Source organism: Ascaphus truei, chromosome 9, assembly GCF_040206685.1.
Source record: "Ascaphus truei isolate aAscTru1 chromosome 9, aAscTru1.hap1, whole genome shotgun sequence".
Taxonomy (NCBI): domain Eukaryota; kingdom Metazoa; phylum Chordata; class Amphibia; order Anura; family Ascaphidae; genus Ascaphus; species Ascaphus truei.
The window spans coordinates 38,267,155-38,283,477 of record NC_134491.1 but is presented as its reverse complement, the minus strand read 5'-3'; the positions used below and the strand labels follow the sequence as shown (position 1 = coordinate 38,283,477).

Here is a 16,323-nt window from a genome sequence, read left to right as displayed (position 1 = left end):
GAGGCTTTCTCCTGGCAACCCTTCCAAACAAACAATACTTGTTCAGTCTTTTTCTAATTGTACTGTCATGAACTTTAACATTTAACATGCTAACTGAGGCCTGTAGAGTCTGAGATGTAACTCTTATTTTTTTTTGCAATTTCTCTGAGCATTGCACGGTCTGAACTTGGGGTGAATTTGCTGGGACGTCCACTCCTGGGAAGGTTTGCAACTCTCTTGAATGTTTTCCACTTTTGAATAATCTTTCTCACTGTAGAATGATAGACTTTAAATTGTTTGGAAATTGCCTTATAACCCTTCCCAGATTGATGGGCAACAACAATTGCTTCTCTAAGATCATTGCTGATGTCATTCCTCCTTGGCATTGTGTTAACACACACCTGAATGCTCCAGAGCAGCAAACTGCTAAAACTTTGGCTTTTATAGAGGTGATCACACTTGCTAATGATCAATTAATCAAGGGCATTTGATTAGCAGCACCTGTCTGCTACTTAGCATCTTAATTCCTATGGAAGCAGTAAGTGTGTACTTAGTTTTTCACACATAGCCTGTCCATTTTGGCTTTATTTTTAAATAAATCACGACCGGTGTAATATGTCATGTGTTGTTGTTCATCTAAGGTATTTACCTAATTTCAAGAGCTGCTAAGGAACAGTTGATTGTTATTATGTCCTGATATGTAAAACCATAGAATTCAAAGAGTGTACTTTCTTTTTCACACAACTGTATATGCTTTGAAGAATAAAGGTTTTAGTATGAAGAGCAAGAAAAATCTGTGGAGGACTCCTTAAACAATGTCGGTCATGCTCACTAGTTGCCATGTATTAAAAGGAACTGGGAAATACATAAATATTTTTTTTTTACATGATTGGAACCAGCCCCACCAATTTTCAGCTCTGGGGAACCCCCAGTTACGAAGATAATTACCATGGCAATTGCCTGTGCTTCCTCATGTACGAAATAACATGGTTCCTGCTATTGATAAATAACTCTCCTCCAGCCTTCCTTAAGTCTTTTTCCTCTGTTACAAAGGAGGACGTGCTGCTGCAGATCTCCTCTTCTCCTACCATCTGCTCTCTTGACCCCATTCCCTCCCATCTTCTGAAACCTCTTGCTCCTACGCTAATCCCTACACTTACACATATTATCAACTCCTCTAGCTAATCTGGTATCTTTCCTGCCTCTTTCAAGCACGCAAAATGTATACCCTTACGCAAAAACAACAAGCTTGACCCTACCTGTCTCTCTAATTTCGCCCTGTCTCTCTCCTGCCTCTAAACTCATTGAATGCCTTGTGTTCTCTCACCTGCTCCATTTTCTCACCACCTGCTCTCAACTAGACGCCCTACAATCTGGCATCCGCACGGCTCACTCCACTTAAATAGCCTTCACCAAAATAACGAATGATCTCCATGTTCTTCTCCTTCACATTCTCCATACTCTTGGTATCCGTAACAGAGCTCTAGATTCCCACTTATTGCTCATCGTACGTTCAATGTCTTGTTTGCCAACACTTCCTCCTTGTTGATCTCTCTGTGGGTGTACCCCAGGGACATGTCTTGTGACCTCTTGCTTTTTTTAACACACTCTCTAGGTGACCGTATCACGTCTAGGGTTCAAATATCACCTCTGTGCTGATGACACGCAAATTTACCTTTCAATCCCTGACCTTACACCTGCTATACAGACCAAAATCTCCAAATGTCTTTCTGCTATATCAACCTGGATGGCCCTCCACTGATAAAAACGTAACATGTCCAAGACGGAGCTCTTCACACTTCCTCCCAAGCCTGGCTCTACTGCTCCCTTCTACATTACTGATGGCAATACTATCATACATCCAGTAACACAAGCACGCTGCCTAGGGGTCACACTTGACTCCTACCTCACATTCACAATGTAGCTAAAACTATCGTTTTTACCGCTGTAACATCGCAAACATACACCATTTCCTCTGTACCTCTACTGTTAGAACTCTAATGCAGGCAGTCATTCTCTCCCATCTCCACTATTGTAACCTTCTACTGTCCGGCCTTCCTGCCTCACCTGTCTCCACTACAACCTATCCTAAACACTGCTGCTAGAATCACGTTACTCTCTCCTAAATCTGCTCAGAGTCTCTCCTGTGAAATCCCTATCCTGGCTTACAATTAAACTCTGTATCACTCACAAAATTCTACTCCTCACTTTTAAGGCTTTACACTCCTCTGCCCCTCCTTACATCTCGGCCCTAGTTTCTCGCTATACACCTGCCAGACTCTTGCGTTCCACTCTGGGATCTCTTCTGTCTACCCCTTGTGTATCTATAGCCCTCTCCCGCACTGCCCCACACCTCTGGAATGTCCTTCCGCCTCAATATTCGACTGCCACCCTTTCTCTTCACTGTTAAAAACCTATCTAAAAACACACGTTTTTAACGAAGCATATGGGTAGCTCTGCTGGCAGATGCTGTACATCTCAGATGCACTTACCATAACACCTTCCTACTGTCTCTGTAAATTCTCGCTAATTATCACGTAGATTGTAAGCTCTTCGGGGCAGGGACTCCCTTTCCTATTACGGTCGTGTCTGAAGAGCTTATTTCCATTATGTGTTATATTATTATGTTACGTGTTTTACTGCTGTGAAGCACTATATGGCGCTACAGTATATAAAATAAAGATCTACATACATACATAACGCTAAATTGTGTAAGGTAGTAAAATCAGAGCAGGATGTAATTTCTATCCAGAGGGACTTGGAGAGACTGGAAACATGGGAAGGTAAATGGCAGATGAGGTTTAATAGATAAATGTAAGGTTATGCATTTGGGAAACAAGAATAAACGGCGACTTACAAATTAAATGGGGATATATTAGGAGAATCCTTGATGGAGAAGAATTAAGGAGTGCTTGTAGACAGCAGGCTTAGCAATAGTGCCCAAAGTCATGAAATAGCTGCAAAGGCAAACAAGATCTTATCTTGCAATAAACGGGGAATGGATGGAAGTGAAGCATAATTATGCCACTATATAAAGCAGCGGTGCGCGAACCAGGGGGCGCGCTCCCCAGGGGAGACGGAAGAATGTCTAGGGGGGGGGGGGGGGGGAGCGGGAGGTTACAGAGGCCCCACGCTCTTCCCCACAGCACTTAAATTAAATGCCTTGGGGGGGCATGAGGCCTCTGTAACTCACTTACCTGCTGCCAGCTGGGTCTTCAGCGATGGGTCGCCACGGCAACGCTGCTGCGGGATCATGTGACATCATGCGTCGCCATGGAACGCGCATCATGGGGCCACTTGACGTTACATAACCCGCAGCGTTCGAACCCCACCTCTCCAATGACGCCAGGGGGGGGTGGGGGGGAAGGGGGCGTGGCAGTTGCAGAGGCCCTGCACTCTTCCGCAAGGCATTTAAAGGCAAGGCATTTAAATGAAATGCCGGGGGACCGCGCAAGGCCTCTGTAACTTCCCTTACCGTCACTCAGTCGGCTTGGGCGTCACATGACCCCGCTGCGTCATTTGATGCTTCAGACTAGGAAAGGAGGGGCACGAGCAGTGGGGGAGAGCAGACAGGGGGGCGCAGGGCAACAAAGTTTGCGCAGCCCTGCCTTAAGGTTGGAGGAAAGGAGATTTCTCCTGCAGCAAAGGAAAGGGTTCTCTATAGTAAAGGCAGTTAAAATATGGAATTCATTACCCATGGAGACTGTGATGGTAGATACAATAGATAGCTTCAAAAAAGGTTGAACGTCTTTTTAGAAAGGAAAGGTATACAGGGATATACCAAATAATTAAACATGGGAAGGATATTGATCCAAATTATTTTGTCTCCTCTAAAATCACGAGCTTGTGAGCTCCATGCCTTCTTCATTGCAGTACGGCCATTTGTTCATGCCACGCACAGACTATGGATGCGGCCCAAGAGTTATCTTGTAAATAGATTAGTAAACAGATTAGATTGTGTACTTCAGTACAAAACACTTTCCTCATTCGCTGTCTTTGTAAAGCAAATCTCTGTAGGACGTGCTTTATCCCATCGACATGCTTTTGAGAGTGTGATGGATGACTTTAGCAAAGGATAAACACACAAATAATAAGAGCACAGTTATAACTGCACATTTTACACAAGCTTTAGGTTTGAACTTTAGTAACATCTAGTAGTTTTACATTGGTCTGAACCAACTATACATGATTCACTTCAAATACAAACGTGACCTTTTTCTGATTCAAATTTGTATAAAACATGTACAAAATGAGGTTCTGAAACAGGGAGAAACAAATCTCTAGATCCATAAGCTAGGGAGGGACGCACAAATTTATCACAAATCATTTTACAATCAAACACACTCACTTTTCTTGTTAAAATACTCATAACCCTAACCCCACAGGTCCACACAATCAGAATGTATGTGTCTCAATATATTTATACCGTGTAGATTATGTCAACTCTCAGATGTCCTTATAACCGGTAACATGTCAGCATTTCAAACACTGAAATAAATGTATCTAAATTGATGGAGATCATTATGGAGTGTTTTATCTGTGTGCTCTAGAAATATAGCCACCACTTTCTTCAGATAGGAACAAACTTTTCACAATATGTATGTCAAATAAACAGAATGTACAACACAGATGGCACTGTAGAACTCACTTGGGCTTGGCAAAGAAAGACAATGCAGCCAGATACAGCCTATCCAAGTAACACACCTGTGCAGCAACAAACGTCCACAAATATATTATTTTTAAGATAATGAAACATGATACATTATATCAGAATAGTTCTAAGCAGTCCGTAGAAAATTCACAGTGGCGTTTCTGCCTTCCCCGGTCAGTGAAATAGAAAACTGTAAATATAAATCTGAATAAAAGCATACTTTTGACTAATTAGATTGATGACCAACAATGTTCTTTTCTTTGAAGATGTGATGGCATGGCCAGAATTCTCTCTCTTATGTGCCTGCACGCACACACACATAAGTTCTGCTGATCCAGCTTGGATGATACCTACCATATCAATGTGATGTATTATTGTTTTTAGTGTATGTTTATATTTTAAATACATAAAAAGTAAAGGTTTGCACCTGAAGGAAATAGGCCGTTGACAAAACGGTTTAAGAGCTTATGGGTGGAATAAAATGCTTAATATTCTAGCAAACACTTAATTTAAAACAAAAGTTTACGCGAATTTCTGGACATGTTGCAGCATGAGCAAGACATTTGAAGATGCAGAGATGGAGAGACAGGGAGACAGAGAGACAGACACTTACGTTGGGATGCCAGCCCGAGCCAAGACTTCGGCCTTCATGGCATACAGCCTGTCGCTTTTACTCACGCCCAGCTTTATTTTCACCCGATCGTGTGAGTTGTTTTCAAAGAAGAAGCCGTTGTGGATCACAAATTCAGCATTTGACCGAGTGCCATAAAAAATGTAAATCTACAAAAGGAGAGAAGATGTGTTCCAGAAAGAATAAAAGGAAGTCTAATTTTTTTTTAAAAGGGATAAACTCTTCCACTAAAAAGGTCTATCACATGTTCGTTGGAAAGAAATAATAACTTCCTACGGTTCTGTGTATCCAACTGTGACTGCAAAATGATAATTATCTGTCTCCCACCCCATAACAATTATTGTGCAGTTTATGCACTAACGGTCTGCCTTTTTACACCATAGATAGCTACAAGCATGTTTGTGAAGATGAAAAAGGACATGAAGCAGTGTCTACACAATAACAAAAATACATACATGTGTAAAGCAATAGTGTAATGAATTTGTATCAAGTGCTCACTGTACATCACATAATTCTCAAATGCAACAGAACTATGAATACTTTACGAGATGTAAGAAGGTTCATTGTAATGATTAATTTATTTGAACGGTGGCTCCCCATCATAGATCTAGTTTCTTACATTCTTTTTTGTTTTAATAATTAGTTTGAGTGACAGGTAGTGTGTTGTGTTATTAACAATATAAGAGCATAGAATAGAATATATTCATAACACTATCTTTTAAATTCTCATACATTATTATTATTTTTTTTTTTAATCCAAAGTAATTTAGTTCCACCGTTTTGCATATTATATCGCATTATGTCTCTCATTATGTGTGTGGGCGAACATGCAAGCGTCTACCTATAAAAGTAGGGTCAGAAAATTATATTTATACATTCAGAATACATAAACCCTTAAGCAATAAACCATCTTACTATTTTAATGCACAAATGCTACTTAAAGATCATTCTTACCTGCTCTCCTTCCATAAAGTCCTGCAATGCTACACACTCACAGCGGTCATCTTCTAAATTGTAACCGGTAGTTATCTGACCAAGGAAAATGTGAAATAAAGATTTCAACTCATTAGATACGATTTTACCCGAAGCAAGTGTCTCTATTTTGATGGCATAAAACATTAATGAAAAGTCACTCAACGATTGCCCCTATTCCACATGACATGACCGGTTTAGAACTGAATATTTTATGAAACCTACTGGGAATAACAAATACCTATTACTTTGTGCAGCAAAACTGTTGTCCCATTCCCCATCTGTTTTGTTCATGTTGTAGGATGAAGAACTAATTTTGCTATAGCCTCAATGTCAGAGAGCAAACTGTGGATACCGCTTACTTATAGCACAGCGATGTTTCATAGCATCAATGCTATTTATAAAGCATCAACCATGAACATTAGTTTTCAACATTAGTGCAAGTTCTACACTATAAACAATGTAGAAAACAGAACAATCGTTGATCCATTTCACGTTGGAAGGGCTTGTACTGAAATATTCAAATAATAATGCATGGCTGTTTGCCGAATATTGATTAATTTCGTGTACAGTAAATAAAAATACCCCTCGTGGTACATTTGCATGTCTCAGACAGGTCTGCAACCCTGTCTTTTTCCATTATTGCTTAGCAAACAGTACTTCCACTGCAGCCAGGGATTCTGGGTAATTATATGAAAATGAGCACACTGTGTCACTCTTTACATAGTAGATGAGGTTGAAAAAAAGAAATGCAACCATCAAGTTCAACCCCTGCTAAATTTAGAAGATAGATACTTTATCCTATATTTGTACTTACAGTATATTGATCCAGAGGAAGGCAAACAAAAAACTCCAGGGAAATGTCATCTAATGAATCTCATATGGGGAAAAATAAATTTCTTCCTGACTCCAGATTACCAATCTGGATCAACATCCTTCATATGTTTCCTTATTTGGTACCTATCCCTGTATACCTTTCTAAAAAGATGTCCAACTTTTTTTTAAAGATATCAATTGTATCTGCCATCACAGTCTCCATGGGTAATAAATTCCACATTTTAACTGCCCGTATTGTAAAGCAGGGGTGCGCAAACTTTTTGACTTGCGTCCCCCTGCCGGCTCTCCCCCCTTACCTCATCTGAAGCATCAAATGACGCGGATGCCGACTGAATCACGGTAAGTGAAGTTGCAGAAGCCTAGCACAGTCCCCTGGCATTTAATTTAAATGCATTGGGGAAGAGCGCAAGGCCTCTGCAACCGCCGCACCCCCTTCCCATCCCCCCCAAAAAACCTCTAACCTCCTCAGACGCACCCCTGCTGTAGAGAACCCTTTCCTTTGTTGCTAGTGAAATCTCCTTTCCTCCAACCTTAAGGGATGACCCTGTGTCCTTCGTACTGCCCTTGGGATGAATAGTTCTTTTGAAAGCTCCTTGTATTGTCCCCGAATATATTTGTATATAGTTATATCCCCTCTTAGACATTTTTTTTCTTCTAATTTCAACACATCTAATTTAGCTAGCCTCTCCTCAAATCAGATTATCCATTCCCTTTATTAATTTGGTGGCTCTTCTCTGCACTCTTTCTAGTTCCATAATGTATTTTCTAATGAGTGGTGCCCAAAATTTTACTCCATATTCAAGGTGGGGTCTTACTAATGCTTTATAAAGGGTCATAATTATGTTTACTTCCATTCCATCTATTGCCAGTTTAATGCAAGATAAGCTTGTTTACCTTTGCAGTTACTGCATTACGGTGGGCACTATTGATAAGCATGCTGTCTACAAGCACTCCTAATTTCCCCCCACTTCATTTGCAAGTTGCCTGTTTATTCTTGTTTCCCAAATGCATAACCTTACATTTATCTATATTAAACATCATCTGCCATTTACAGTACCTGCCCAAGATTTCAGTCTATCCAAGTCTACTACCTTACACAATTTAGTATCATCAGGAAAGATAGAGACTTTGCTCTCTATGCCAACCTTAACCTCATTAATAAGCAAGTCAAGAAGCAGATGTCCCAGTACTGAATCTTGAGGTATTCCACTCACAACTTTAACCCAACCCGAAAAAGTTCAATTTATTACAACTCTCTGCTACGAGAAAGAGAGAGACGGGCAGACAAAGAGAGAGAGAGAGACAGGCAGACAAAGAGAGAGAGAGAGAGACGGGCAGACAAAGAGAGAGCGAGAGAGGGGCAGAGAGAGAGGGGCAGAGAGAGAGAGACGGGCAGGGAGAGAGAGACGGGCAGGGAGAGAGAGACGGGCAGGGAGAGAGAGACGGGCAGGGAGAGAGAGAGACGGGCAGGGAGAGAGAGAGACGGGCAGAGAGAGTGAGAGACGGGCAGAGAGAGAGAAACGGGCAGAAAGAGAGAGACGGGCAGAAAGAGAGAGGGGCAGAAAGAGAGACGGGCAGAGAGCGTGAGAGACGGGCAGAGAGAGAGAGACGGGCAGAAAGAGAGAGAGACGGGCAGAAAGAGAGAGCGGCAGTGAGAGAGTGAGACACGGGCAGAGAGAGAGACGGGCAGAAAGAGAGAGGGGCAGAAAGAGAGACGGGCAGAGAGAGTGAGAGACGGGCAGAGAGAGAGAGACGGGCAGAAAGAGAGAGAGACGGGCAGAAAGAGAGAGCGGCAGTGAGAGAGTGAGACACGGGCAGAGAGAGAGACGGGCAGAAAGAGAGACGGGCAGAAAGAGAGACGGGCAGAGAGAGAGAGACGGGCAGAGAGAGAGAGACGGGCAGAGAGAGAGACGGGTAGAGAGAGAGAAGCAGCTTTTAAGATCAGCTCCTAACTCTTATCAACTTTACACCTTATCTGAGCTATTTGCAAGAAAAACAGCCTTTCAATAAAAACTGAACAAGCAAGCAAAGAATTCTGCAAGAAACAAAGATTACTAAAGAAGAAAAAACAGAAAACAAAGAAATAAAAATATTCCCTGATATACCAACAGAAACCTAGAGAGAAGAGCAAACGGTAAGAATCTACCTATATTACTGCAGCTACATACAGGGGTGAGCAAACTTTTTATGCCGAGCCCCCCTTTTCATCCATGAAATTTCTCGAGCCCCCCTGCCTGATCAAAATCACACGAAAAAAAAAAAAAAAACCTTTATTAAACGGTATACAATGCAAATACAAATATATCTAAATACTTACATATTTCAACAGGTCGAGCTTGCAAAATTAGTCTGCGTCCACACTGCTGCTTACAGCGGTGACATCACCAACTCTCCAAGCATGAGCACAGGGTGTCCTGCATAATTTTGCAAGCTTGGATCGGGGCTATTTTTGTGTGTGTTTGTGTGTGTATTGACTGCTGCTGAGCGCGCTTCAAAGTCAATTTTCTTTGTCTCTCCAAGCGCCCAGCTTGGGAGAGCGTACAAGCACAAAGGCAATCCTTTGGGGGTGGGGGGGCATTCATCCTCCTCTTTGCTACCTCCCTTCCCTCTCCTCCTCCCCATTATTTTCCCTTCCAGCTCCCTTTTTTCCTTCTCCCATTTGACTTTTTATTCTCCCTGCTCTTTGGCTTGCTGTCACCAGTGTTATCCAAACTCCTACCTACAGTATTATGTATTATTTAATTTTTTTCCGTTTTCAATGTTGTGTTTTCACTTTTTTTATTTGTTATTTCTGTACATTCATCGTATGATTCATATAGTGGCAGCCTACCCTTTGACTTGCAGAGGATCGCAACGAAGCAGGTTGCCAGCGGAGGAGAGCGGGAACACAGCGCTATTGCAGGGCAGACACCGGAAGGAGGGGCGTTTGACATCACAGCGCTGGGGCGTGCTCCTCCCCTGTACCTCCGAAGCCCCCGCACGTGCACACACACACACACACACACACACACCATCACGTAGCCACCACCTGCACTCTCTTGTTCGGCCACCCGCACACAGCTTCTTCGCCTGCCCACAGCTTCTTCGCCTGCCCGCGCACAACTTTTTCGCCTGCCCGAGCACACCAGGTTTCGCCGCACATTGCCTGTGCCTCCCTAAATAATCTTGCGCTCCCCCCAGTTTGCGCAGCGCTAAATTCAATCATAACACCCCACACACACACAATCACAACACAGACAGCACACATACTAAATCACAACACACACAACACACACAATCACAACCAACACACTTAATCACAACATACACACAATCACAACCGACACAGACACAACACACACACACACACACACATCACAAGTCATACACGTTCACCTGGGGAGTACTAAGCATGCTCCGGTTGGAAACAGACAGGAGGAGGAGGAGGGGATGTCTGAGTGCAGAGAGAAGCCCCACCCCCGCAGCAAGCCACAGAGAAGTAGCAGCACGAAGCTTCTTGGCCACCCATGCACAGCTCTGCCCGCTCCCAGGTTTCGCCGCACACAGCCTGCGCCCACCCTAAATAATCTTGCGCCCCCCCCCCCCATGTGTGCGCGCCCCGCTGACCTACAATATCAACAACACAGGAAAACACACAGAATAACAGAAAATACAGATACAAATATAGAGATTTTGCACAAAAACAACAAAAATGAATAACGTATCTTAAAAAAATCAAAGAGACAGCAAGACCCCAAGCAAAAAGACACTGCTGATAACCCCCCGTCCCTGGGGACGCCAACATCTCTGAAATCAGACACCCTGAGGAATTTAAGAGCCAAATGGCCTAGAAACGATTCAAGCGTAATGTAACAAAAGAAAACCCAGAAACTCTTTTAGCTGATTTTGCCAATACAGAGGAGAAAAAAGTAAAAACAAACTTACTTTTATTTTCTGAATCCCCTGCAGCCTTGCACACTGCTATGTGCAAACACGACAAACATCATAAAGAGAGGAATTTGTAATGGAAGACAAATAAAAACCCATGATGTTGAGTCAGACATCACCGTGTTAACTGGACATGTTTATCACAACGGTACCATCATGGTCCAAGGCAGAGAGAGAAGTCTGCAGGAATTTGAGAGTATCTTCCATGTACAAAAAGTCCAGGCGAGAATGGAAGAAAAGGAGCTTCCCTCAAATAAGAAAAACAGTGTAACAGACAGCAAAGCAATACACCTCAAAAATCCAGTCCCAATCAAAAACACAGCCAGCAAAGATATCACACCAAGCCCCAGCACATCATATCCACTTCCAGCAATACTATTACATACAAGACAGTAACAATGGTATTTGGGACCAAGACTAAATTTTTAAAGCTTCCAGCAACTGAGCTCCAGATTAGAACCAACGCTAACACCACCCTAACCCCTGTCACAAGTTATAAATACCTGGGCATATGGTTTGACTCCCACTTAACATTCGGGATGCACATTGATACCCTGACAGCCAAGACCTATGCCAAACTAGGGGTACTTTACAGGAACAAATCCTCCCTAAGTCTCCTGGTCAGAAAGCGTATCGTACAGCAGATGCTAATGCCAATTATTGACTATGGAGACATAGTATATGGCTCGGCACCTCAAACCCACATTGGCAAACTTGACACCCTCTACAATTCAATTTGTCGTTTTGTTCGTCAATGCAACTACAACACGCATCACTGCGAAATGCTCAAAGAACTAAATTGGTCATCACTTGAGTATAGGCGCAAAGTTCACCTTTCCTGTCTTGCCTTTAAATTCTTCATGGGCAAGCTACCCAGCTATCTGAACAAGCTTCCCTATCACATGCAGCACTTATCATCTGAGATCAGACTCCAAAAGACTGTTCATGGTCCCAAGGCTCAACAAAGTATCCGGCCGTTCCTCCTCTTACCGTGCACCCCAAAACTGGAACAACCTACCGGAGACTCTCACATCCACCACCAGTTTAAGTTCTTTCAAATCTATGGCTGTCTCACATTTTAATCTGGTCTGTAACTGTTTCATACGTCCATAATATATATTATCTTTAACTCTACATGCAATGTCTTGTATATAATATATACCCTGTTCATTTATGTAACTGTATTTGTAACCATGTATTATTTGTCTTAACTCTGTGCCCAGGACATACTTGAAAACGAGAGGTAACTCTCAATGTATTACTTCCTGGTAAAATATTTTATAAATAAATAACATACAGCCTGTCCCAGCTGAAAAGAGACTTCACACTATTCAAAGAAGACTTGTTAAGAAAACAAACTCAAGAGGTAAGCACTGAAAAGCTAAGGGAAGAAATTACTAAAATAAAAAATGAATGCATGGCAAATATGCAAGATCTAAAAACTACTATAAAAACTTTAAGAGAAACATAAAATGATAGTGTCAACCAATAAGAAAGAAAACCCAGAGATTCACATTGTAACACCAACACAACAAAAAACCCCATTAACAAAAACTTCCCTAGAGTGTGACTACCAGACCACAATTACTGAGTCAGTAACACACAGCACAGAGCAAACCCCCAGCTGAGACATTGACAGAGCAAAAACAAAGACAGACCCAACCCCAACCACTGGCTCAACACAAAAACACTACTGTCCCCAAAACAACTCAACAATCCATACGTTGAGAGCAACAGCACAACAACTGGAACAGACACCAGGCAGTACAACACAGACATAATACTCATTGACTCAAATAGAAAATACCTGAACAGCGAGTAACTATTCCCAGGCAAACACATAACCAAGATATACTGCCCCACAACACAGAGAGCACTGGATATTCTAAACACACCAAACTTCATAAACCCTGAATACATCATGATCCACACAGGTACCAATGACCTCCTGACCCAGCTGAGGCATCTTGTTGAGAACCTGACATGAGTAGCTCAGAGAGCAACACAACAATTTCCCACCATAAAGATAATCATGACTACCCTACTATCAAGAAGAGATATCCCAACGCCTATCATCCAGAAGATCAACACAGAGTTGGCAAACAGTTGCACATCTCTCCCAAATGTACACCTGGCTCAGCTTGACTACATCATACCCCAACATCTGTATGACCACGTGCACCTCAACCAGCAAGACTTGCACTACTTTGCAAAGACCTTGAAAGAGGTCACCTTGGAGAGAACAGCCAAATACTCCCTGCAGGGCAGGACACAGCACCATGGCCCCGGACTACACAGAACGCACGAGACACAGAGGTACCAACACTGGCACCCACACAGACCGCAGCATTGGAACCACCTAGCATCACAGAACCATCACACCAACAACCTCCAGAAACAGACCAACTGCCAGCAATGAACTAAATGAAATCTGGGCCCTGCACAGTACCATCTGCACCAGAGTGATGCAAGTATGCAACATTCTACCAACATCATTACCATAAACAAGAATACATCACATATGCAGAGAAAGAGAAGTACATAAATGCTAAGTGAATGTACCCACATTTATTAACAAAAACTAGTCTCTGAAATCTAATTAAAAAAAAAACTTGCAAATTCGCTCACTGGAAGGTATAAGCTATCCAAGATGAGATCTTTTAAAATTAGTAGCTGGAACATTCAGGGCCTTAATGCTTCAGCTTTTGGGTCTAAAACACAAGATCCACACTTGACAAACAATTTGAAGAACATAGACATTCTTATCCTACACGAAACATGGATCCAATCGGAGAAGATGTCTCATACATATGGGTTACAGGCGGATCCAAGTACCAGCCCAAAAACACAAAGGTGTGAAACGAGGCCACCATTCAGGAGGAATCATAATATAATACTATGGAGGAGCTTAAAAGCCAAATAAACCCAATAAAAAGAGGAAATACTCACGTGGCTACAATTAAAAGGCTCCAAATTCCCACATCAATATTACACATACCTATGTGCATCATACTTCACCCCCCCCCCCCCCCTTCATACTACAAGCCAGACATCTTTGAGATCATGCAGACAGAGGCAAACCACTTTTAGACCCTGGGCAAAGTGCTGATATGTGGAGACCTCAACGCCAGAACATGCAGAGAACAAGACTACATATCTACAGATGGAAATAGCTACACCTTTGGAAATTACACTGGCTGTCAAAGCTCTGTGACACGCCAAAGAAACAGCTATGACAGCACAATAAACAAGAATGGCAAAGAGCTGCTGAACCTGTGTAGCGGTCTTGGAATGTACATTATCAATGGAGGGACAATGGGAGACTCCATGGGCAGATAAACATACAGCTCTGTGCTGGGCAGCACCGTAGTGGATTACGCAATCACCACTATAGACCCACAAGTAATCAGTGCTTTCATAGTTACACCAGCATCACCTCTATCAGATCACAATCAAACCCTGCTCTTGTTAAGAGACCAGACCAAGCAAGCAAAACACAAAAATCCCTCTCCAACCTCCATAGCCACCTACAAACAGACAAAACAGAGCATTGCGACATACAGAAACAATCAACAGCCCAGAAGTCGTAAACCTACTCCAAAGCTTCCAGAACAAACTACGAGCAGAACAAACATGGAGTAAACCTGGTGGTAAGAAATCTCAACAAAATATTTCATCTAATAGCAAGAAAATGAAACTTGAAAAAAATCAGCCCTAGTAGACCAACAACGAACTCCAAAATCAAAGAAAAATGGTTTGATAATGAATGCAACTCCTTTAGAAAAAGCCTACAAATAATATCAAACCAAAAACACAGAGAGATCCAAACAATACAGAACTATGAACAAGGTACCACCAACACCTTAAGCACTACAGTCCCACCCTAAGAAAGAAAAAACACAACCCCATTGCCAAAAAATGTGAAAGAATTGAAGAAGCATTGGCTGAGAATAATTTTTGGCAAACTTGGAACCATCTTGATATAAAACAGAACAACAAATACATGGCCATTCAGAATGGTAGCACTTGGAAAAACTATTTTGAGGACCTTTACCAAGAAATCCCGACAAGAACAAAAACAAATCCTCAAACAAACATACAAACAACACTGGAGAACATTATAAAAGATAACCAAAAACCCCTGGACATACCAATTACCAGTGTTCGACAAACCCAGTCGCCCGATCACCGCGGGCGACCCGAAATTGCCCAATGGCGGTTGGCCCAAGCAGCGCACGTGCCTCTTTTTCATTTCCCCCGCTCGCACTGGAGAAAAGAAAAAAACAAAGCCGGAGGCGCGTTCATGTTGCTGCGGAAGATTACCCCGCCTCCGGCTCCCCACTTTTCCTCCTCCCCCTCCTCTCTGAGCAGCGCTTTCCCTCCTCCCCTGTCGCGCCCGTCAGGCAGACAGAGCCGCCTCCGCTTGCGCATCCCTCTCGGGAGCTCCCCCTTGATTGGCTGGCTGCGGCCGCCTCAAGGGGGGGAGGAGGGGGCACTCGCGTCACACAGGCAGGTGGAAGTGCTGCTGCCGAGGAGGACAAGGGAGAGAGGAGAGCCCCGGGCAGATAATTATAGCGGGGCCCCCGGGGAGATCAAACCCTCAGTACCTATTTCATGTGCGTCATCCCTTGTCTTGTGTTTGTGTGTCTGTGTGTATATGAGTGAATACAGTGAATACACCCACCCACCCATCCAGTCACCCACCCACCGTCAAGTCACCCACCCAGTCACCCTCTCTCTGCCTCTGCCCCTCTGTCTCTTCCCTTCTGCCTCTCTCTCTGTGTCTCTCTCTCTCTCCTCTCTGTCGCACCCACACTCTTGCTCTGTCACCTACACTCTCACATACTCTGGATCTCTTATTTACCCTGTAAATGTTAACTGCCCTATACCTACACCGAAATAACCTATACTGCTTTCTTCCAGAACTAACTCTCGAGCTTCACACGGGAGACATCGGAATCCCCCCTAACCGAGAAGACAGGTAGGAAACACATCCCCTCCAATGTATAACATTGCGGGAATGAAGGTAGCTGGACATTGAGGGACTGCGTATCAGGTAAGATCCCAGACGGGATTGCTGCTTTAGATATTGTAAAGAGGGGGTGTCCAAGCACTGGTTAAGGGGTTCAGGAAACTAGTCATTCACAGATGGCTTTTTTTTTCTAGATCCGACACACACACACACAAATTATGTAACTAGGACAAATTGTAGTAAAGTATGAATGTAATACAATAAATAAACTGTTATGTCAAAAACGAATGTTGTTCTTACTAGGAATTTATTCAATTTCTTTTTTAAAAAGCAAGGCTGGGGGCGGGGCTGGGC

At 42.9% G+C, this 16,323-nt stretch overlaps 1 protein-coding gene across 3 annotated transcripts in view; it reads right to left on the bottom strand.

Moving 5' to 3' along the window:
* SETD3 (SET domain containing 3, actin N3(tau)-histidine methyltransferase) overlaps positions 1–16,323 on the bottom strand; it is a 124,960-nt gene that overhangs the window by 17,507 nt on the left and 91,130 nt on the right. For all 3 annotated transcript variants that reach the window (XM_075614394.1, XM_075614397.1, XM_075614396.1), the window contains exons 9-10: positions 6,216–6,290; positions 5,244–5,410 (exon numbers count right to left, since the gene is read on the bottom strand). In XM_075614394.1, coding sequence (XP_075470509.1) covers positions 5,244–5,410; positions 6,216–6,290 — 242 coding nt within the window. The remainder of the gene's footprint in view (positions 1–5,243; positions 5,411–6,215; positions 6,291–16,323) is intronic.